General features: G+C 39.2%; 3 protein-coding genes and 1 long non-coding RNA gene across 21 annotated transcripts; 3 read left to right on the top strand and 1 right to left on the bottom strand.

Moving 5' to 3' along the window:
* Window positions 1-52: 52 nt before the first annotated feature.
* Window positions 53-3,142, top strand: MED20 (Mediator complex subunit 20). Of its 6 annotated transcripts, none has more exons than XR_002684466.2 (6): window positions 53-158; window positions 996-1,209; window positions 1,658-1,796; window positions 1,981-2,122; window positions 2,268-2,636; window positions 2,987-3,142. XR_002684466.2 is itself a non-coding variant. In XM_022845300.2 (6 exons), the coding sequence occupies exons 2-5, from the start codon at window positions 1,016-1,018 to the stop codon at window positions 2,564-2,566; spliced, it is 774 nt and encodes a 257-aa protein (XP_022701035.1). In that variant the 5' UTR covers window positions 53-158; window positions 996-1,015; the 3' UTR covers window positions 2,567-2,581; window positions 2,987-3,142. The 6 variants fall into 6 exon arrangements, 3 of the variants coding, with proteins under 3 accessions (XP_022701035.1, XP_086827351.1, XP_022701034.1); XR_015313689.1 differs by having other exon boundaries at window positions 2,268-2,676; XR_015313688.1 differs by having other exon boundaries at window positions 2,268-2,680.
* Window positions 3,143-3,737: 595 nt separating this feature from the next.
* LOC111267208 (trypsin-4) lies at window positions 3,738-8,623 on the top strand. 2 transcript variants are annotated; one of them, XM_022845298.2, is made up of 6 exons: window positions 3,738-5,855; window positions 7,004-7,197; window positions 7,521-7,663; window positions 7,864-7,986; window positions 8,099-8,238; window positions 8,409-8,623. In XM_022845298.2, the coding sequence occupies exons 1-6, from the start codon at window positions 5,574-5,576 to the stop codon at window positions 8,541-8,543; spliced, it is 1,017 nt and encodes a 338-aa protein (XP_022701033.1). In that variant the 5' UTR covers window positions 3,738-5,573; the 3' UTR covers window positions 8,544-8,623. The 2 variants fall into 2 exon arrangements, with proteins under 2 accessions (XP_022701033.1, XP_022701032.1); XM_022845297.2 differs by having other exon boundaries at window positions 8,382-8,623.
* Window positions 8,624-9,393: 770 nt separating this feature from the next.
* Window positions 9,394-18,425, bottom strand: LOC111267207 (lon protease homolog 2, peroxisomal). The gene is made up of 9 exons (XM_022845295.2): window positions 17,379-18,425; window positions 14,769-14,859; window positions 14,283-14,401; window positions 13,513-13,723; window positions 12,489-13,313; window positions 11,996-12,308; window positions 11,554-11,743; window positions 11,074-11,357; window positions 9,394-10,648 (listed from the first exon to the last, which is right to left on the bottom strand). Exons 1-9 carry the CDS (start codon window positions 17,492-17,494, stop codon window positions 10,311-10,313), a joined length of 2,487 nt encoding a protein of 828 aa, XP_022701030.1. The 5' UTR covers window positions 17,495-18,425; the 3' UTR covers window positions 9,394-10,310.
* Window positions 11,688-22,455, top strand: LOC111267210 (uncharacterized). 12 transcript variants are annotated; one of them, XR_015313692.1, is made up of 5 exons: window positions 11,688-11,773; window positions 15,259-15,340; window positions 15,530-15,721; window positions 17,398-17,525; window positions 21,560-22,455. It is a non-coding gene; the product is annotated as an uncharacterized LOC111267210 (long non-coding RNA). The 12 variants fall into 12 exon arrangements; XR_015313691.1 differs by lacking the exon at window positions 11,688-11,773 and having other exon boundaries at window positions 14,866-15,340; window positions 15,517-15,721; XR_015313690.1 differs by lacking the exons at window positions 11,688-11,773; window positions 15,259-15,340; window positions 15,530-15,721; window positions 17,398-17,525 and adding an exon at window positions 18,542-18,693 and having other exon boundaries at window positions 21,922-21,945; window positions 22,110-22,455.
* The last annotated feature ends 316 nt before the right edge of the window (window positions 22,456-22,771 follow it).

Raw genomic sequence — 22,771 nt, 5'->3', positions numbered from 1 at the left:
CGAAAGCGGAGCACGCCAACGGGCTGCGAAGTTAGCAGACGGCAGGATACAAAAACGGAAAGCAGTAAACAAACAAATAACAACTCGGGAACATAAACATGCAGTTCGAATCACATTGCGGAGTGAATCAAAAGCCGGCGGCTTATGTATGTTATAAGGTAACGTGAAACAAAAGGTATAACGTTTGTTTGAATAGAGATTCCTAGGATGAGACAAGTTTTTCAATACTTTGCGCCTTAATCGTGTGTAAATCTGTCAATGTTTTGCGGCCTCTGATCCATAACCATAATACTAGGATCGCTTTAGTAATGTGAGAATGCGATCGATTCTTAACAAACTAAGTAGCTTACTAACTTGTGGGAATTATCAATGGTGCTAGTGGTATATGTTAAAGTTGGGTGAGAAAGACGACTTTGCTATGAAATCCATTGTTTTGCTTCGTCCCAGAACATCCGAGTTAGAGTTTAGTTGTACCAGGTGAAATTCCGAAACGTATGTTGATCAAAATAGGCTGACGGAATAAGCAGACAAAAGATCTGCGGAAATTTAAATTTGTCTTTTCAGAAAGTTGTTTTTATAGCAAGCGTTTGTAGTCCTTAGCAAAGTCGAGGTCACTCAGAATATATACCTGACATTTGTCTAATAGTTCAATTTGTGCTCTTTTTTCTTTGGCACACGAAATGGTACTCTGCATTTGGTTAAAAAGTTATTATTTTCAATGACATGATGCAACAGGAATCCCGAAAAAACTCTTACCTAGCATATTCCTTGATGCCTCAACATACTAAATAGGTCTGTAAACTTTTTTATGGATATGTATTATATGTAATTCCGCTCTTCTATCACGTATCTATTAAATAAACAATTTTCTTTTGTCTTACCCGCGATAGGCACTTCTTCATGGTGCTACCATTATTATGCTACTGATAATTTGTTGCTAGATGGGAATGCGCAAAATTACTTATGGCTCATATGCGGGATTTATATTTTGTCAGTTTCAGGCACAGCAAAATAAATGGGTGTCGTGTCTGTCCACATGGTCCCTTGTTCGGGTCCGGAGGCTCTTCACTCCACAGCGGAGGCTGTCTGTCGACTCGTTGAACGGCAAGGCGGACGCCGAGAAGGCGGCTTCTGCGTAGACTGCGAAACTTTCCAGAATGTACCCTCTGGAAGACCTCTTCATATTCTGCATGACAGCGAACGTCCTGCGTAAGCTTTTGAATCATTTTGCCACAAGAAAGAGCCTTCCTCTAAACAGCGCTCGACGTTCATTTCTGCAGTGTACACTGGGCTATATAATTGTGATGTTTAGTACCACAGTATCTTGTACTGTTGTCTGATATCTGGTTGGATTGTTAGTTAAAGATGTATAGATTTTTCTTACAGCAAATGGTTACGAGAAATGAACCTAAAAATATAATAATCATCAAAATAGAATGAGATGAAGGGTATCGCCCTCGGCAATTTTTTAATGATTGGCTGTTGTTTTTATGCTTATTGTGCAGTGACCATATGCATATTTATTATGGTTTAAACATCACCATATATTAGACGTCCGTTTTTGCTTATTAGTTTTCTGCGGAATTGCGTTTGCTATGCTCCTGTATTTTAAAAATTTCATACTTCTTATTAATAATAATTATCCATTGTATTGCAGGTCAGTGTTTTCTTTGTTAGAATCAAGACTGTGCCTTGTCGCGGATGCTAATTTTGATGCGCTGATGAATAAACTTAGTCCACAGCTTTACTCCACAAAAATGGGAACAAAAGTCGAGTGTAAAGGGCCACGTTATCAGGTATGAAGCGGGACTTTTCAGGCGTTTAGTAAACTAAAGTGGGTTATGTTTGTTTCAGGCCGTACACTCTTGCAAAACGCCTAAAGAAGGTGGTTTGACTGAAAAAGTTAGCATTTGAAAATTACGACAGAATAATTACTTAGCATATTGCCTAAAATGAGACGTTTCTTCTGATCGATTGCAGATTGGCGACTTCCTTGTGAAAGTTGGCACCGTGACCGTAGGAACATCCGCCCGCGGAGTTCTTGTCGAATGTGAATATCAACCTTGCGTAATACCTGCTTCTTGTTGGGACCTCATAAGAGAACTGATGGAACCTATCCTCGGTGAGTCCTTTTAGCAGAAAAGTAAAAGCTAAAAAAAAAAAAAGATTGCAGATGTTTTTTTGGTTGTTTTATTAAGGAGCTTTGATTCCACCTACCTAGAACACAGTAATAGCTTGATTTATTGCTATTATATGTTCATTAACAGGTATTTCCCTACCTCAGCCGAACCAGTATTTGGCTCCAAGAATGAATGAAGTCTATTCCCCTGTCGATACTATTCAACAGTATATGGAGCATTTTAGCGTTCTCCGAAGAACGAATCAAAGTGGCGCGCAAAGCAGTCAAAGCACTGGAGCTCAACCCCAGCAACAGGCCCAACAACAGCAACAAAGTGCGGGAACTCCGGGTCAACCGACCCAGCAAGCCAATCAGGCGACCTCTAGCGTCCAGCCGCAACAACAAACTCAGCAACCACAACAACAAACAGGAACTATAAAGACTTAAACAACACGTCTGAAGGTGACTTCTTGCTGCTACCGTGTAAACGTCGACATTGACCGCGGAAATCTACAAAGTTAGCTTTTGATCCATAAGAAACTCTATTAAATCCTCTTGTGGGTACGATTCTGTTATTATCATTCGTAGAACTAACCAAATGAAAGCAACCGACAAATTAAGTAAGCTCTCTGCATTGCAATGAACAAGGCGGAGCGAAAAAAAGAAATCATCGGACGATTTGAACTAGCGGGCTACTGCCAAATAATTCCAACTGTCCTTTTAGAAATGAACGATCAACATAGCGATCTGACTTCATAGTACTCGATCTACAAAAGAATTGCATTTCAGCATTATTCGCATAAGGTACGCAGCCGAACAGCTGCACGCGCTATTCTCAAAATTATTCTCAACGTTTTTATATTCCAGTAACATGAACGCCGTATGGGACGCCTGCGCTGTTTAAGGGTAAACGAAAAAGCTTTCATTGGTTGACGTTCTTCCCGTACAAGCATACATGGCTCAAGATTGTCATAGAATGCTATCTATAAATAATATGTACATAATCCTCTTATATATATAAAATTTGGTAATGCGTCTTTACTAATCCTCAATAGTATACTGTAAACGTTCCATAGTCAAATTTTATCGACCTCTTCAGAATATTTTGGCAAAAACAGTTGATTCTATAGATATTATTTTTTGAATGTATGTGGAAGTTAGGAAGCCCTGAAGACGGCATATAACTTCAAGACCTACTAAACTTCACTCTTCGCAAAACTGGTTAAGTTAGTTGTGCAAATTGAAGCTATAATAAATGTTGCCAGTTTTGCTAAAGGGAGATGAAGAACGAGACTTTAGGAACTGTATTAAATTTGCATTTGTAGTATTTTTATCTATAGGGATCATGGCTGTACGTGGATACTAGCTTAGTAATCCAATTACTATACGTCAGTCCCAATACAAAGTTCCATAGGATAATACGACCAATTACATATGAGATCTAAGTTTTCCTGCTTGGTAGGGTGGGTCAGAGGGAATGTGAATGGAAGTATACAGATGTAACAGTGTCATCCTGAATACATGCCACTCATGAAAGATTACCCAACATTCTAGGTGTGCCATCATTGTCGATTAGGTAAATGTGTATAGGGCGTTCTCTGAAGTATCACAGCAATCAAATCTAGCTTTATTAGCTCCGTATGGATTGTCGCCGTATAGAACTAAATACATTTTTATTTAAATTTTAGTTGCATAGAGCATTGAGTTGAGTCATCACCAAGTGGCCCTTATGCTACTCTTTTTTTTTTGCTCATTGAAAACGCTTTTGAAATAATTCTTTTTTATCATTCTCGCTTTTTGACTATACTTGCTAAACTAGGCTAAAAGTCTATCTGAAAACGTTTTGTGATCCAAGGATCTTTCTCTGCTGTTCTTGTGAGGCTAGATCTGATCACTAAGTGAAGCAGTAGAAAACTCTAAAGCTCTCTTGTTTTCAGGATTTACGCTTAAGTTGAGGCGAAGTGTCTTATCAAATGGTGTAGACGTTTCTTGCTGAACATGAAGATGTCTGTTCATTTACACTGATATTTTTTGAAATTTGAACGACGTTCTTTCTTCAGTTGAAAACATAACATATTTGCAAATCATACATTACATGGGGTGCAGTCCCTTTTATTTTGAATTCCTTACCTTAAGAATTATGACCTTGTTAAAGTAGTTATTTTGTTTTGCCACTCAATTCCCTTATAAATGAGCGTTTGCCTTGTTCTCTGCACCGGGTATATTTATAAACGTACAATTTCGCATAAAAATCAAAATTCGTCTTCCTAATATCTCATCAAAGCCTAATGTTTGCATCGTTTTAACCTTGTGCACTACATCTTTTCCATGCAGGCGAGTCGTTGAGTCACGGTGCTAAGAATACTTTTAATAGGAAAACGTGAGGGCAGACAACACGATGACGATTTTCTATTCGCAGTTATAGAGTGCTTCGAATGCATTGCCAAAAAATTACGTGGCGAAATGGTGCTTTTTGCGGCATTTGCTGCGAGAAAATCTAGTCAAGACGCCTGCTTTGTTCAGACGCCAATTAGTTCTTTTGTGTTACAACGTTGTCGAAAGCAAAAAGCTGCATGTAAATAGCGGCCTCGACGGTACGGGGAATATTTCTTGAGCACTGGCACACTCGTTGAAAAAGAAAACGGCCAACAGAAACGTTTTACGGCCAGTTATTATTTGATCGGGAGATTTTTATGTCCTCTTTTGCTGACGGGAATAACTCACCTTTTGCATTTGTCGCTCAACGAGGCAGTTGAAGTCGGAGAAGTCGCAAAGAGAAGAAGTCCAACCACAAGTGAGATTAGCTGATACGTAGAGACATATCGACTAGGGAAATACTAAAGGGAAATAACGTCAATTTAGTTGTTAAGAGGAAGCGAAGACAACCAGAAACGGAATATCAGAAGTAGATATCTTAAATCTGGGTCCCTGCCGCTACTCGGCTCTGCTTTGAAGTACACTGCCATATAAATCGAGCTATTGGATGTTGAAAATTCTCGCTGATAGCCGTCACTCTGTTTACAACAGAAGCTTGAATCTTTGTGATCGCCTCTTCGGCAAAATTACTTCTATCTGTTCGACACTGAACGATGACTACAGCGAAATTATCGCCGATTGAAGATCGACATCGCAGTATCCCGCTTCGGGTTCTCGTTGCTCACGCGTCAGTAGGTCTTTTGCTTCGTTTGATGGGTGCCACGATATGCCATTACGGCAAGGGCGGGGAGAGTTCCACGGTGTTACGGCCTGTCTACAGCCGCGATCACCACTGTAACTGCGATCCATTTCACTGAGCGCTGTGATAGCGGTTTCATAGCGCTGTCATAGCGGCCCGAGGTGGTTCACGTCTTGCCACAACAGATCAGTCTCTGAAAGACGAGCTGTCTTTTTGTAGAGCCATGAAATCTATGCAATAAGAACAGCATAATCGGCTCTGCCAATTCCATGGCAATCCATGGCCTTGAATAATGGTCCAGTCATGAATTGTGCTGTTTCTCGGTTAAAACAAGCAAAACCATGTAACATTACTGGTTATTTTCTGCCACCTTTTTATAAAGTATTCGCTTATCCCGCGCCGAAAAATGTGAGTTCCGCTGTGGTATCAAAAGTGCTGTCAATTTGCGCAATGATAGTGACAAGACTGTGTACGCTGCCGTTTATGTGGATGGCCGTACTGAGTATGCAAGTCATTCTTGGAGACGCACTCGGCATCATGAAGCCTTTATGTATAAGGAGAGTACGTATGATGTGGTCGAATATATACGTATATATATATATATAACTGTATATATAGTTCAAGTGCGATTTCTATATCAATGGGAAGTTTCACGGAAAAAATGTATTTTCTAGAGGCACTTTTTTAATTGTCTTAGTTTAATCTATAGCAACAATCTGCAAGCAGTTTCGGCGGGACTTGTTCAATACAGTTTTATCATTTCTTATTTCTAGTGGCACCATCTAGCTGACTGTTAATAAGTACAAGTGGGTAGAATGAGGCAATCTGAAAACCGATGATACCTGAGATCACAAAGCAGTTGCAAGAGTTATTATTCCCTGTAGAACGTGCGTCTGTCACCGCTCGTGTCCTCCTAAATGGATTCGCTGCGAAAATACCGATTTTCAACATAATTATTTGCTCAATGGCCCCAGCATCATAAGGTCGTGTTTTTCACATGTTCATGAAACGGCATAAGAAAAGATAAGGTTCACTTGTTGTAATTATTACTCTACGGAATTTCCAGGGTACCTAGGAAAAATATTTGTTAATATAGATCTCATAGAGGAAATTTTCGATCCATTATGGAAGGCTATAAATATATGGGCAATCATAGCTTCATAGGAAAATAGAAGGGATATTGATTTTAAAATTTGACACATTTAAATATTCATTTAACAAACCTGCAAATATCAGTGATTGACGAATGACATTTACAGGCTTTATAAGTGTAAGGATGCAATATTATCATGAACAGCTCTGTTTTTAATCGCCGTGTCCCAATATTTCTTTTTTATGTTTTAGTAACGCAGTGGAAGTTGTATTGTGTTATCGAAATTCTTACAGAATCCTTCGGCTAAATGCTAGTTAAGAATTGGCAAAAAGATAACATTCGTTAAAGATTCAGCTCGTTTTTTACACATGCGTCCAATATCGATTTCCACATGGCCCGCATTCGTAACTAAATTGCATACGAAATGTTTTCGAACATTCTTTTTTGTCGATTCCATATAGGACTGAAGATTTGGTTTCTTAAAAAATGTGCAATGGCCCGTATGAGCTCTGGTCTTCCTTCACATAAGAAAATGGACTTTGTTTCCTAGCTTAATTTATCTTCGGCTGCCGCCAATCTTAAAATCCTCCATTAAACACAATTTTCATTTTTCTAGGGGTATACCATGTGCGGCACTCGACTTGTGCACCCATCCGCGCCATCACGAATCATAGGAGGTCGTGACGCTTTACCCGGGGAACTTCCTTTCCAAGTCGCTCTTTATCGTCAAACGTCGAAATCAACTTACTACGCAAGCGGGACCCTTTTAACTGATCGACATGTTCTGACTTGTGCGCACTGCATTGATGGGTGGGTCGCAGGTGTCACACCCTTCACAAGATAGCTATTGGTTTTCCTAAAGTACCGTTAAGCCTCGAGCAAAGCATTCTGCCTATTAATTAAGTTTTTGCACATTTACAAGATATTTCTGTTGTGCTTGTGTATTTATTAAACTAGTTGCTATAGCCATATCAAATTCATATATGAGCCTTTATTGATTTTTAGGATAGCGTTAGTAGATATCTTTGAACTTCTTCTGGGGAAATTGCTTTTACTTATCGTTATAATTATGGATTGTATTAGGTAAGGATATAAAAAAGATTTTGTAGTTGGTTCACGATGATTTTTTGCAGGTTCAATTCTAGTGAGGTAACTGTTTGGGTTGGAGTGCATAGAAAAAGTCTGCCTGCACTAATCAGCAGGGGCCGAATGCAAAAGGGCGGCCAGTTTTTCGTGTACCCAGCGTTCGACAGAAGGTCTTTAGCTAATGACATTGGTGAGCTTTTTGGAGATCTACGAGTCATTGCATTTTAATAAAAGTGATAAGTCCAGGATTACTTACTTATCTATTAAATTGGTACATCAAGTGTCCGAGTAATGCTAAAATAAGTATGTATGTAAAAAAAAGAAGTATGAACCTAATCTCTGAATGAAAGAAGGATTTCCAGTCATTTTTACCCTATCTTTCTGTTCTAGGCATTATTCGTCTTCGACAACGTGTGGTTCTCGATGGTTTCGTTAATACTATTTGTCTTCCATCAAGGAGTTCGACTGTAGCACCAAAGGCATTCGTTGCTGGATATGGTTATATTTATCCGAGTTAGTTTTTTGTGTTGGCATTTCCGAATTTCAGCGCATGAAAGCATTATTTGGTTACTTTTAGCAAACATTGTGTATGTGCTGATATACTTGTCACCGTCGTAAATTTCAGATGGGCCAACGTCGGATTTTCTAAAAATTGTTCAACTGGACGTAATTCCACCTTCACAATGTTTAGAACTCCTTCCGGGGTTTGACATAAACCCAAATACATCCTTATGCACCCTCACCAAGGACAAAGACGCTTGCATGGTATTGTTGCATTATGATATTTTATCGTAATTTACCACAAAAATAGCAGTAGATATATAGAAAAGGTTTCAACAACTTCTCTTTTGTATTGCTTGATTGCCTAAACAAGTATTACTAATGTTTCTGTTGCATTTTGCTTTTAGGGTGATTCTGGTGGTCCTTTATTTCAGGAGTTTCGTGGCCGTCTCGTACAATATGGAGTAGTCTCTTGGGGCCGTGCGTGTGCCCTCAAAAACTCGCCGGGTGTCTATGTCAACGTGCTTGCCTATCTTGATTGGATATTTGGAATTATTGATCTCGGATAATGAATTACTCATATTTATTGATGTTTCGATTAACTGGTCAGCTTATGCACAATAATTATATTTACGCTTAAATGCTATTCCGTCATTTTGTTTTCATATTTTTAATTGGTGACTATTGTGAGTGCTATTTTTCAATTCTACCAACGGTTGTTTCTCGATTTGTAAAACTATTGAGTAGTGCGTTTAGCCAAATCAATTTATTGCATTAACGAAAAGCTTTATTCAAAGAAATTGTTGGAGCGAATACTGTGATATCATATGTAGAAGGTTATGGCTTTCAGATGGAATTGTGGGACAAATTTAGATAATTAAATAACTTAAACTGAATTGTCAAGATCCGTTATTACGAATATATGTTAAGTGTTGCCACTTTGCTAAAAGGGGATAACATGGATAAGGCTGTCAACCTGAACCTAGTATGCTAAGTTTACATATGGATAAAAACCCTTCAAATTCATCTGTTCTTCTGAATGTTTCTCTGCCCCATCTGCCTGTAGAAAATAAGTATATGCCAACTAGTATGGAGTGTAGTTAATAGTATTTTTTGTTAACTAAAGAACAGGTTTCGTTTAAGTAAACGAGGCAACTAACAAAGCTTTGCGTGTGATTCCTGTAAGAAGTGCCCTAGTACTTTGAATGTAAAACGTAAGGCAATATTGACCTTTGTTATCGTTATATTCGTGGATGGTCCTAGGCAGTTAAACTGGGAACGACAAACATTGCTGATTTAAATCCCGCAGTAAATAATGTAGTGTTAAATGAAGCAGTCTTGTATTATTAACATTATTCTTATCATTATTTGGTAATATTTTACGTGAGTTCCTATAGTCTAAGGAAATACACTGCTACAGATGAGTGTATAATTTTATTCAAGACTGAGCCTTTTCATATCACAATATGCTTCGTTATCAATAAGAATGGCATTTTGATAATCTGTGTAAATCTTTGTCCGTTAATGTATCGTGTGCCATCTCTCCCTTTCTTAGAAAAGTATGCAAATGTTATGCAAACTTGAAACAGAATCGTTTGTTTTTATAGATAAAAACAGAACCTAAATTTCAAAATGAGAATGAAAAAAAAAACAGTGGTAACTGCAGTGGTTTAGCTCTAAGGAGAAAAAAAAACGTTTAAAAACGTAATGTTTCCTTAACAATAAGATGAAGTTCTAGTGATCACATGCAGTTGTACGAAACGTCAAAGTTTACGCGTATATGAAAAAACGTTATATGCAAACAACAAGAGAACTGCAGCAAGATTAAAAACAAAACAAAACGCGCTGTACTCAACTGCACATCAATGTACGTACATACAAAAGTCGCGACGGAGCTTCAACGAGGTTTTCCCATGTGTTCCACATATGACCAAACAGGTACATCACAACGCTGGTTTTCACTCCACAGAGCAGTTTTTAAGAGCGTTTCAAAAGAAGCCACTTTTTTACAAATCAAAGTAAATAGACGCTTGATAGAAATCTGAATCGTTACATCTGTTCATATACTCACAGAAAGGCACAATTCAACTGGTAGATAACATCTGTTATTTAATTAGTGGAAGTGTTTTATGTTGTGGGGTTATTGAAAGTTGTATAAACTTGAATTTAGAAACTACCTACGAGTATGTTCCTGTTATCGCTAGCACATGTGTTCACGCTGAATGGTTGAGTATATCAGTCGAAATATGAGTTAATCAACCATGAAGGGCATCTCTATGACGGATGCGCATGCCCTTATGGAAAGGCCTTTCCGGCCCCCGTAAACTAGGGGGTGTCTATAACTTACTCTGAAACGCCGGTTGCTGGTTGGTTCCGGGTGAAATTGGAGGTCGTAATTGCGGGAACCCGCCAAAGAACGCTTCCTGGAGTACGTCTTCAACTGTTGAAGCGAGATGAAACGTCATTTTTTCCCTGACGTTTTGCGGGATTTCAGACAAGTCACGTCGATTTCGCGTCGGAAGGATCACTCTGCCAAGACCTGAACGATGTGCGGCCAGGACCTTCTCTTTGACTCCACCCACGGGTAGCACCAAACCTTGGAGCGTAATCTCACCCGTCATTGCTACATCGGAGGCAACCACTCGTTGTGTGAACAGCGACACCAATACGCAAACTAAGCCAAAAAACAAACCAAATCATAATAAAAAACATGTGATAAAGGATCATCTACTGATAGAACTCCATCATCTAAAACGACACACCTTATGTATTAATGCAAAGCACTGCTAAATTGTGAAGAATGCGGATACATGGAGTAAGTGTTGCTATTTCTACCATCGCGGTGAGAATCACCAGGATTTACTAGACTATTTCTTTTCATTTGGACAAAGAGCCACAACATATTCTTCTCTATTTGCCTGTTTATTAAAGACCTTTCTGAGCTTCATTTTTGGTTCTCTGATCAACTTATGCCAAACCACGAAATAATTTTATCATTTTGTTACCAGTAAATAACTTAATAGTCTCTCTTTTTTTAGGGGCGAATTTAACGTTATAACGCACACATAATAGCTCGATCTTAATTAATCCTGTTCTTACCGATGGTGACCCCAGCCGAAGGGCCATCTTTTTCTACTGCTCCTGCAGGAAAATGAACATGAATATCGGTTCCGTCCATAATATCAGGCTGAGTGAGACCGAATCGTGATGAGTGAATACGCGTCCAATTGAGAGCTAGCGTGGCTGATTCCTTCATCACGTCGCCAAGTTGACCTGTCAATGTGAGTTGGCCTGTGCCACCCATTTTTGATGCCTCAACAAACATTACTTCTCCTCCGGCGGCAGTCCAGGCTAAACCGATCGCCACGCCAGGCTGGATCAACCTGAAAATGTCGTATATAATATAATACATACTAATAGCGTTAAGCTCACATGAGAGTCAGCTATCTTATTGGCTACAAAATGGTTGCCTTTCTATTTTTATATAAAGCATACGTTAAGGATGTTTTTAATTAATGTGGCTGCGAATGGACTACTGCTGCATTCAGATACATTGGTAGTGTTTTTTTATAGTTCAACCTTGAGTCGATGTCCATATCAAAAAGGGGCGGTCCGAGGATATCTTCAAGCTGTTCCTCATCAATATCGATATGAACCTGCTGCACCTCGTCGTGGTCTGATTCGACTATTTTAACGGCCGCAGCACGGCAAACGGCGCCTAGACGTCGTTCCAGAGTACGCACCCCCGCTTCACGCGTATAACTCGTGACTAAATTGGAAAACGATCGGGTACAAATAGGTAAGTATTTCGACAGAAGTAAACTCAAACACTGAATATACAGAATCTGTTTGGAAACCAATTCTTTAAGTCAAGGTTAAACATAGAGAGCATATATAAAGGCAATTTTGTCAATTTGTCTTGAATGAAGGGTGCATTAGAGCAAGCTCCTTGAAGGCTTAACATAATCAAACAAAACGTTGTTTCTAAGCTACTTCCTTAATTTATTTTGAAGTTACTTACTAATCTTTCGCATGGCATCTTTTGTAAGTTGCATCATTGAAGGCAGTATACCGTGCTGCTGGAGCTGTTTAGGTAGAAGATGTTCCCTAGCTATGTGTTCTTTCTCATCATGGGTGTACCCAGGCACGTTGATTAGCTCCATACGATCGAGTAAAGCTGGAGGTATGGTGGACGTCGTATTAGCTGTGGCAATAAACAATACTTCACTAAGGTCAAACGGGATATTCATGTAATGATCCGTGAAAGAACCATTCTGCTCTGGATCAAGCACCTCGAGCAAGGCGGCAGCTGGATCACCATGGATACCTGGAGTCTAAGTACGAGAAAAAGGGTTTCCTCTTGATAACGGAAGGACGGAAATAAATAATACTTAAAGTTCATATGAGACAAATGTTGGTATGGACTTTCCTCTATGTCTAACATACACGTGCTAGCATACATGGCTACAAAAGAATAATACAACTGTGAAGGACCATACAGGCAAAAAACTCACCATCTTGTCAATTTCATCAAGCAGAAACACAGGGTTCTTTACGCCGACGGTTTTCAAACCCTGCATGATTCGTCCGGGCATAGATCCGATGTACGTCCTTCGATGTCCTCGAATATCAGCTTGATCAGACACTCCTCCAAGCGATATACGGTAGAATTCTCGGCCAAGACTTTTAGCTATAGATCTCCCGACGCTAGTCTTACCAACTCCTGGCGGTCCAACAAAACATAAGATAGGTCCTTTGATCCGGCTATTGAGCTTCCTCACTGCGAGATACTCGAGAACGCGCTTCTTCAACTTCTCCATACCATAGTGATCGTTGTCAAGATCGGCCTTGCTCTTCTGAAGATCGATTTGTTCGCTGCTTCGCAGATTCCATGGAAGATCGGCAAGCAGCTCAAGATAGTTGCGAGTCATTGCATGCTCGGGCATATGTGGTGGCATCTTTTTGAGGCGGGCTAGTTCCTTTACCGCGGCCTTTCGCGCATGTTCGGGCAGCTCGACGGCGCGAAGTTTCTTCTCAAGTGTTGCCATGTCGTCTACATCGTCCATGTCGTCATCATCTTGCATTTCAAGCCCGTTTACACGACCCATGTCCTTGCCGAATCCAACAACAAGGAGTCCATCCTTATATTTACCATTCGTTTTGCCTCCGCCTTTGTCCTCAAGGGCGTGAATTTGTCGGCGTAACAAAGGCAAAGCCTTTTTAATTCGCTCAGAAAGGACAACCGCATCAAGCACTGCAAGACGTTCTTCATGGCTTGCAGCCACGATTGAAGTACTGATGTCTGGCAGGGCGTACGATGGTAGGGCATTTAAGAGACGCTGAAAAATTAACGCGAAGGTGAACAACAAATATAGTCAAAATATGTAAAATAATCAAATGGGTCAGCTATTTATTCCGCTTTTAGTGTCATAGTAACTTTAAAAGTTAATTATATGGAAAAAAAAACAGAAAAGTTCCTTCATAATGTTGTTTGTACTACGTTTCCGGGAAATTTCGTCATTATACTTAAACACTTACCTTATACCTCTGTGCAGATCCTGGGCTGAGGTCAAGCCGTTCGACAAGTGTGCCAGCCATTGATCGAATCTGTCTAAGAAGTTCGGAGAGCTCGAAATCCTGGGGGTCTTCGAGGTTTAGTGACGTGACGGAGTACACGTCTCCTGGCAAGCGATCAAGTTGAGTCACCGACCCAATCAAATAGGGCGATTCATGAACAATCTCGTCCAAACTAATCAAATACATAATGTAACGTTACGGGAGTCACAAACGACTGTTTATTTATTATATCTCAGGCCCGATGAGAAATCTACACGAAATCTATACGGGCATATCATAACACAAAGCAGTCAACGAGCGGGCTGATGGACAACCAATTCACTACAGGGAGTAGTATATAAATATTGCAACGGAGGCAAGTTATCTCACTTTAGAATTCATAATCAAGTTAGTTTAGGAAATTAATTTTTAGTTGAAAATGTGTTAATATCAAAGAGAAGCATGCGGAACTAATGCCAATAGATCTGATGCGAATTGGTTTCTCCGTAGGATCTCCGCACAATTTCTAAGCGAAATCACAAAATCCCCTAATGGTTGAGGCAAGTCGGGGATCCTAATGCAAGGCATTGCTATTCGTATCGGGAAGGTGCTGCGAGTAGTATTTCTTTATCACATTGTTCATATACCAGCTTCTCATACTGTACTTCGTGTTAATGTCTGTGGCTTGGCTGTTTGCGTTTTTTCGAGCGTGGAAATTGTTCATTGCTTTTTGCTGTATGTATACAGCTCACCTAAACCTGCAAACTCCGTTGATTAGTAACGTATACGTCGACCTCGGCCAACTGCTGCCAGTTACTTGGATGACCATTCCGGCAGTGCCCACATGATGAAGAACTCCTGATTGCCCAGACTATAATCAGACAAAAACCGGAACGTATCACTGGTGAGAGCTTAGTTAACGGTAAACGAGGTAACGAAAGGTATGTCCTCTGATGACATTCAAGAGTCCTCGTAAAAAAAACTAAAGCTCTTTGTTATTATTTATCTTGTCGACTATACAGTTGTTAGTATAGACGTTGCGTTACTTTTCTACGAAAACCAAATGTTTAATGTGCGTGGTAGAAAGGCGATTAGAGAAAACATGTGCTAAATTCTGCAGAACCCTAATAATAGGAATTTATTATGACTTTTTATTCACATAAATAAGCACTTGTTGTTGAGTCTAGTAAGAGAAAATACACGCAACACATAATAATCTCTGTAATTTCATACCCTACCTCTCGTTTAGGGTGTTCCCTAGGGACGACGCCGACGAAGGCTCCGCCGATAGTGTGTTGATTTAGCAAGTGGTTTTTTATCATTGAAATACTGCGGATCGGAAAATACAGTAAAGATGCAATAATATTAGTTACGGTGAGCTCTGACTGGATGCCCCCGCTCAAAGGCTAAGACACCGAGCACACTCCGGCTATTATAAGCACAGATCCGAAGTATATTTATCAACTCTTTTATTTTCTATATTGTTCTTTTCGTATTGAATTTAATTTACATAAGAAAATCCTAGTTGGGTCCTCATTAATTGTTGCTTCGAAAATGATGCCAGAAATTAATTACAATTACACATATGGATTTTTCCCTCAAACATTTACCCAACACGCTTAACAGAATAAACTCGCCATTGAAGTTGCCCTTATATAGACGTGTGCAAAAAAACTCACAGCGCAATGTTGCGTATTTACTTGTTCGAACTCGACACGTCTATTGCAGATCGATAATAAGAAAACTATTGGCCAGAACAGATGCAAAGAAAAGTCAGAATAACCGAAAGGATCATCAATCGGTGGAAAAGGTAAATCGCTGTAACATATGCTTAACAAAATTTGTTAGAATAGCCAGAAAGACCACAGCCAATTCAAACGCTCTTTTTCTCACTGCATACACACATACATTTTTATTTATTATTTTTCAATTTTTTAGCCCAAAGAGTTACTAGTACGCTATGCACATCGCAGTGACGTGACGTAGCAATGTTGTCAAGAACCTTCTAGGCGAATCGATGACATCCTTCAGCAAGGAGCTACAACACGTTCAAAAAAAAGATCGACGAAGTGGCGCAGGGTCCAATGGGTGGAAGGATGAAAACGAGACGCTCATGAACAGCGGTTAAAGAGCCAGTGACAGAAGTATGCATATGGAGGCCGTCAGCGACGACCAAAAACCAGCTTTGGCGGTAAACAAGCATATTCATTTGAAGTTTACGTATGTGTGTATGTGTCTTTTTGTAGCACTGGGCACGTTGGTTATGTGGGTCTTCTCGAAAAAGCATCACATAAAAATGGTCAATGTCCCATTAGATTTAATTTACGCCTGTATACAGAGATACGCAGTATAATAATTTTAAGCACGAATATCATTGTTCATTTCAATTTTTGTGCCAGTTTACGTACCTATACACCAAATAGGCATCAAAGCATCGAAACATTTCTTTACATCTTGCATTCTACTAATAGTCTCAGCAAAGACACTGTATTGTATTTGTATTAATTTTTAGTTTATTCAATAAGCTAATGTTTTGACAACGTTTGAATTCTAATAAAAACTATGACAAAAGAACTTGTAAATAATAATGTAACTATAGAGTAGTATATAGATATGATAGAAACTTAATATAGCCTCTAGTGAATGACCGCTTTTTCATTCCTCGTTAGAATAGGGAATTAATTATCGTTCTTGAATAAAAAAAAAAGACCGAGAGCATGCACTGTAACGAATACTGGAAGTTATAATATTATATTAATAAGCATATTTGGACTAACAACCAGCGTTTCTATTTGTTTTGTTTAGATGTCGGCCCGCTTGATTGTGTAATACTTTCGTTAAATATAACCTATAACATAATCATTAACAGCCTAGCGGTTCATACATACGTTCACATATTATGAAAAGCTTGTATGATCTTAAGTACTTCGCAATCGTCAATATAACCTTTCCATTCTCAATAAGACACATGCAGATCTTTCCAATTATTTCTTTTTCTAATTAATTTTGTGAGGAGGAACTTTGATAGATAGTATTGAATATCACTGGGTAATCTTTAACAGATTTCGTGAAACCTCAAATTATTTCTAAAATTGTGTTTCTTTCATAAATGTATCAAGATTACACGACCCCTGACACTGTAAATGTTGGCTCGTTCACAAATCCAAAAACTTCTGGTGTGCAGGAAAATCAAAATCAAGTCAAAAGACAACAATCCATAAACAATGTGGACGTTTTCGTAACGTTTCCAGGACGAATCATCAAGTACTATTTATACAAAGAGACCATTTTGTGAGCATTGGTTTACGCAAAACCCAATAGTCCTCTAAAAATGACAAAATGTACCGACGACTGAAGCTCGAAGTCAGCAACTGAATACCTATTTCCAATAAGAATGTCTAAGTAGGTATAAAATAAACAGGATAAACAGCATACACTCTAGGTATTGCTATCACATTCAGGTTTATATTGAATATAATCATATATCTGCAATTTAAGTTGCAAGTGGTTTAATTCTCAGCTTCAGACTGATTGTTATATACCCATAATAATAAATGTAATGTTATGCGTTACTTGTTTCAGCCACCTTATTTTGTCTAATACAAACCATATACATATATTAAGAAAGGTTTTAGAAGCTTTTCGACCAGTGTCGCCAGCAATCGCTTTCGAGCAAAATTCTAGTAATGCAAATTTGAACACGTGGCATCGTTTCCATGTTTTTATGCAAGTCAAATTAAGAGCCATATAGATTAGTTGTTAGGCTGATTTTTGAGCAGAGGATTATAGATCAACCTGTTGTAATAGAAACTTCAGAATAATAATCTGATGTATATATGCGGTTATACCTTTTCGATGAGCTGACAGGCACTCGAATTGATGTTCCTGGAAAAAGAACAGTATCTACTATCAAAAGTGGAAGCCGTCGTGGCAAACGAACGTTTCCAGACGAGCTCGCCGACATCCTTCCTTTTTCGTGGATTGTCTCTTTTCAAGTAAGTATTACTGAAGACACGAATAGTTACGAAAGGCACTCCCACCAAGATTTATTGTTCTTCGACTAAAGTAGTATGGTCAGTATCGTTCAGTTTACAAAAGTGAGAGACAAAGTTAGATGACCTAATCAACACACTCTTGATTTTCCTGAAGCAATCGATAGTATCTTTGATCACTACTCAATTGCTGTATCGCCTCGAACATAGTTCTAAACAAAGCACTACTTCTGTCTTTTTACCGCCCATTTCGTCCACTACACCTGACCACTAATCATTGCACTACCAAGCAGTAACATGTTAACAGCCATCAAAAGTCCTCATACCCCGATAGGGGGAAGCGGGGCGGGGTTTAAGCGCTTCAAGATTATATCAACACCAAAAGCTAAAATGTTTTCCCAGTCCGAGTAGCAGCTTGGTTGTGGGTCCGTTGACCACTGATTCCAGTAACAAATCAGTCGGTCAATACAAATTAGCTAAGATTTCACCAGTGTTCAACGTAGTGGAGTCTCAGCGCTGTTGCCATTGACGGCCATAGTGGTAACGACCGTGGCAACGTTTGATAGCCACAGACGTTACTATTGCGCTATTCTCGCTTGCTGCAGCGATCTTGAGCGTACCGTTTGCCTTCGTCCGTCAGACGGCTGCAATAGCCATCACGAGCGACGATGTTGGCTTGCTTCCTTCTCCTTGTTTGTCGCTGATTCACTTACCCTCTTTCTTAACTCTGGCGGTCTGTTTGTCTGTTTTTTGCGACTGGCTTACGAGTGAGTGATCCTCAGTCGTGCGACTTGCTGTTACCTGTTAGCCAGGCTGAGATTAACTGCGCCGTACTGGTATTCATTTCCGTGCCGTCACGGTTATAAGACAACTGTCGGCCATCGCTCGATTTGCTATCGCGAAACAAAGATTGCTGGAGCGGCTAACAAGCGGCGCTAGCAGTTGCGCGAGTATCCGGGACGAGCTCTCTGTAACAGTTGCTTGAGCGAATGAGCAGCTCGTTGTATGGAAGCGTTTCGTCTATCCATTGACCCCGCACTAGAAAAAACTAGCTGAGTTAACTGACTTACTAACCGCTGTGAAGACTGGGGACGGGGCGGAGGTTAGATGAGAAAGAGATTCGAATACGAGTATGGCTTTTAGCAATAACGATCAAAGTTGCCGCTACAGGGTAAGCATTTGGGTTTGGGTTTGGGTATTTATTATTGGACCAGTAGGTAATTTTGGTGGTGGGGTGAAATTGGGTAGTATACGGGAAGCTAGAAAACTTCATTTAGTTAGGTAAATAGTTCAATAGTGTGGAGTGTGCTGGATGTGTGACATTTTTTGTCTGTAACAGATGATTGTTTGGGTTTTTTTTCTAGAAAAATTGAACTAATGCACGTATGCAATGGCACAATAAATGTGGGCGTACATTTCCTCAAATTTAGAGGCGGAAGCCTGATCGTGGATGTGGTGCAACTAAGAAAGGCTAACGCTCTCTAATAAACTAAATTGAACCTGTTACTTATTAGAAATAAACGGCTATCTTATTCAAAAAATTGCGTAGTGTTAGCCTAGGCAGTATAGTCATTTCGTAAAGTCACCTACTACACTGAAGTACATCGTACACATAGGTTACCAAAAATTGCATTAATTTTAAACATTTTTTAAAGTAATTTTAACATTATAAAAGCTTTCACTAATTTACATTGCTATACCTCCTCTGACAAAACACCGCACTAGTTGCGTTCAAACGTGCTAACCTAGGAAGCTTGAATTCCTGTCAGGCAGGGGTTCAAGCTACCTAGGTTAACCTGTATTCTGTCTGTTATGTCACGTTCAGAGATTTAAGCTACTGGCACTGCTCGAAACTGTGACACGCAAAACATAATTGAAAAGTTCTAAATTTCTTCTATAAATTATTGACTCCAGAACGCTCGGTTTCGCTGCTATAAAGCACATTAGCTGTCCTCCGTCTAAATAACTGCGTGCACCAAACTCGCGTTTAAATGGAACAACGACGATCTAAATTTCAGGTTGATTTACATAGGTTACATGTGTATTACGCTGATAGTGAGTAAATAAGCGAAATTATTTAGGGAATTTTGCACGAAGTTTTCCATTATGAACCTACGGCAGTCTACCGTGTCTAAACATCTACTCCCTTCGATGTGACCATAATGACAGTGAAATGGCAATCACAGACAATGCTAGGTGGATGAAATTTTTAGAAAAATTGAATTGCTCTTCATATATATATATATTAGCAGAACTGAAAGGGGAGCAAAGGAAGTGCAATGTCGCATAAATCACTTTTTTCTTCACTCTTTTAACAGTCGGAGCGCGGACAATACCCGTAACTCGAGTGCATTAAACATTTACATTAGCTCAAAACAAATCATGTTCACAATTCGCATAGTCATTTTCTGTAGCATTCCACAAGAGTGTATTCCGTAAGTTAATTTTAACTTACCTAATTAGTTAAAGGTATTTATGAAAGCACCTTAACATTTTGCATATTTCCTGTACTAGTTCGTCCGTGTCTACCAGTGATTTCAGAATGGACGCGAATGCATTTACCTAAGGCCCATACTCATCTATTGGTGGAAAAAAACGCGAAATGTTCAAGTTATTTTCTTGGATTTCAGTAATGAAATGTGCAAAAACATTTCACTGCTTTGGTATTTCTAATCGAATAATTGATTTGTCCACCTTAAATAGCAACGATGCGACTGCTGATGTTGTCGATGATCAATGGCAACAGGACCAGTTTGTAAATGGCCACCTGCCCTGCAGAGCCAATGTAGCGACTCTTTAGCCTTAAAGTGATTCTATTCTAAAACAAAAATAGCCAAGGGAGATCCAGAGAATTTAATCTTTAATTCGTTTAAGAAATTCATTGGCCGGCGTGAATTCAATTAACTTAATGCTCTCAATTAAAAAAAAACTAACTACGCGATCCGAAAATGAATACTCAATCAACATTTCAATGCGCGACTTATTTTAGGATAAAGTTCTATGGCTTCAGAAAAAATCGTGTAAAAGGACCCCTCTACGCATACTCATCTACTTCAGCCAGCCAGACAGATAGGCGTACATACGCAGTGGATTAGACACTTATGTTGATCGTAAGATAAATATATTGATAAATAGATTACAATGCCTGAGGCGACTTATAAACGTTGATTCACGTTCCATAAACAAATGTTTACTCTAGTTAGTTTTTAGAATAAGTGAAACATTAAAAATGAGGCGCGTGCTTACTGCTTAGACCTGTTTGATATTTTGTCCTTCGTACAGTTGGTTGCATGAAATTTCTCTAACTTACTTAAAAATAGCCCTTGTCGCTAAACGTTTCTCGCTTGCGAGGCATTATTAATCAACGGAAGATTCGCTCACTCAGTCAGCTCATTTCAATTACGATGCTGTAACACGAAAATTCCGAATCGAAAGACCCCTCGCCCAAAGTCCTCCTTCCCTGTTGATATCTGTTGTATGATCAACAAACCAACCTTCTGCAGGTTAATATAGAGTAGGATGATGACGCCGACAACGACTGGATCCTGAAGCTGTTCCTTTCCGTATGTTTACTCGTGATAAGAAGCTATTGACCTTCACTATGATGAGGTAGTTGCACTTCGGATGATTATTATCCTTGGTTCTTTGCTTTGTCGCAAGCCTGCCGTGTGTTTATGGATCTGAACCACCGAATGCTGTAAGATGAGGGGAATTTGCAAGTGTTTTTCGTTTAGCTTCTGCAATGTAGCTCCGTAACTTGTGTAGCTAAATAAGGATAAGAGAAAGCAGCCAGTAAGCGGAGAGTACGATCGCAACTCTTGAGGTTCTTGTTTCAGTGTATCGACCATATCCTTTGCGACAGATCGTTGAATGAACATACACGGGCATAGATTAGCATATAGCCATCCGGTGGGAATGGTTTTACAGACGTTCTTTAAGAACGAAGTGCAATATATTAAAAAGTGCGTTAAGTTTACTTAAAAAAATCGCGTGGGTCAATTATAGCTAATAATTTAGCCTACAAAAATGTATTTCAGGTTTTACCTCCGTGCTGAAGGCCAACCGTCTGAACGAATACGAACACTGTGATAAATGAAGAAGTGAACAGCGCTATGAACATAACTTGCTTTTACGTAGATAGTTTTACAAATTCAAAACCGGGCTTAGGATAATCTCGACGCAGCTTTTTTCTTAGTCCTGAAGCACTTTTCAAAACCAATTGCAGCCGTTATTCTTCTCCCTTCTGCGTTGTTGTGCTTGTTTTTAGCTATTGTCTTCCAGCAAATTTGCATATGCTCATAGTTATTGCAGCCCAGGCCGTGAGTTAAACGGAGTACATAGGAGACGATTTAGGACGTTTTTGACCTTGTTCTCCTGTGTCGTGTGTGCTGTGTTTTAGATGCCGATAAAGCCGCATGGATCGGTATGTAGCACCAATACATACGCTCCGATTTTTAAACCTTGAAGCAATGGATTTCGCTTATCTTAGCGCGCGTCGCGAAACAAATGCCGAAAATTTACGTGTCTGTCTATCCGGATATGGTGAACGTATTTTCATTTTGGCCGTTTTTACGTTCTTTATTTCAGCATAAAATAGGATCGTATCAGCGGTGTAGTAATCAAGTCAAGCATCAAGTCCTACTGATTACTGAGACTACTGCAGTAAATCGTAGAAATCATATAATGACGACAGTAACGCATGCGTACACAGCACTTGTGAAATCTTAGACACTACTTTTCTGGGTACTGAATGTATGATATTATAATGTATGCATGTTTTTGCAAAAGCGGCGAGAATTTTCTGATAACTGTGACCTACACGGAACAATTCTGATGCTTATATGTATGTACCGCTGCAATTTTATGCGAAACATTTTTCCAGTTGTAATACTAGTAAAGGAAGCAAACTAATAAATAAATCTGTAAATAGTAAGTACTGACTGATTTCGTTACCTTTGATATATCTTTGGGTACAGGATATACGACCTTGTTTGTGAAAAATCTGTTTAATATACGTATTCTAGGTGTCCCTAATATAAGTGTTTTAACGATACCAATAGCTTATCGACAAATCACTATTCAAACTCGCTGGTGGTAAAAAATAAAAACGATCGTCACGTTGCGACAAAATACGTTTCAAAAGATTACTTAAAAAGTAAAAATTAGAGTTCGTACAGTGGCAACGAGTGTGCAAAAAGTCGCTAATATATACAGTAGATGGAGCGTTAAAAGTAAATGTATCAATATAT

The sequence above is a fragment of the Varroa jacobsoni genome, unplaced genomic scaffold (assembly GCF_002532875.2).
Source record: "Varroa jacobsoni isolate VJ856 unplaced genomic scaffold, vjacob_1.0 scaffold_1156, whole genome shotgun sequence".
In the NCBI taxonomy this organism is placed as follows: domain Eukaryota; kingdom Metazoa; phylum Arthropoda; class Arachnida; order Mesostigmata; family Varroidae; genus Varroa; species Varroa jacobsoni.
The sequence above is the reverse complement of the archived record's forward strand: the minus strand, read 5'-3'. Positions and strand labels throughout refer to the sequence as shown.

Bases quoted from the DNA above. Each gene is read 5' to 3' on its own strand.
- MED20 (XM_022845300.2), top strand. From the start codon at position 1,016: ATGGGTGTCGTGTCTGTCCACATGGTCCCTTGTTCGGGTCCGGAGGCT. The intron at 1,210-1,657 runs GTAAGCTTTTGA...ATTGTATTGCAG, and splicing joins CATGACAGCGAACGTCCTGC to GTCAGTGTTTTCTTTGTTAG. The intron at 1,797-1,980 runs GTATGAAGCGGG...GATCGATTGCAG, and splicing joins GTAAAGGGCCACGTTATCAG to ATTGGCGACTTCCTTGTGAA.
- LOC111267208 (XM_022845297.2), top strand. From the start codon at position 5,574: ATGGCCTTGAATAATGGTCCAGTCATGAATTGTGCTGTTTCTCGGTTA. The intron at 5,856-7,003 runs GTACGTATGATG...TCATTTTTCTAG, and splicing joins AGCCTTTATGTATAAGGAGA to GGGTATACCATGTGCGGCAC. The intron at 7,198-7,520 runs GTGGGTCGCAGG...GATTTTTTGCAG, and splicing joins TGTGCGCACTGCATTGATGG to GTTCAATTCTAGTGAGGTAA.
- LOC111267207 (XM_022845295.2), bottom strand. From the start codon at position 17,494: ATGTCGGCGAGCTCGTCTGGAAACGTTCGTTTGCCACGACGGCTTCCA. The intron at 13,314-13,512 runs GTAAGTGTTTAA...TTAATTTTTCAG, and splicing joins GATCTGCACAGAGGTATAAG to CGTCTCTTAAATGCCCTACC. The intron at 11,358-11,553 runs GTTGAACTATAA...CGACATTTTCAG, and splicing joins GATATGGACATCGACTCAAG to GTTGATCCAGCCTGGCGTGG.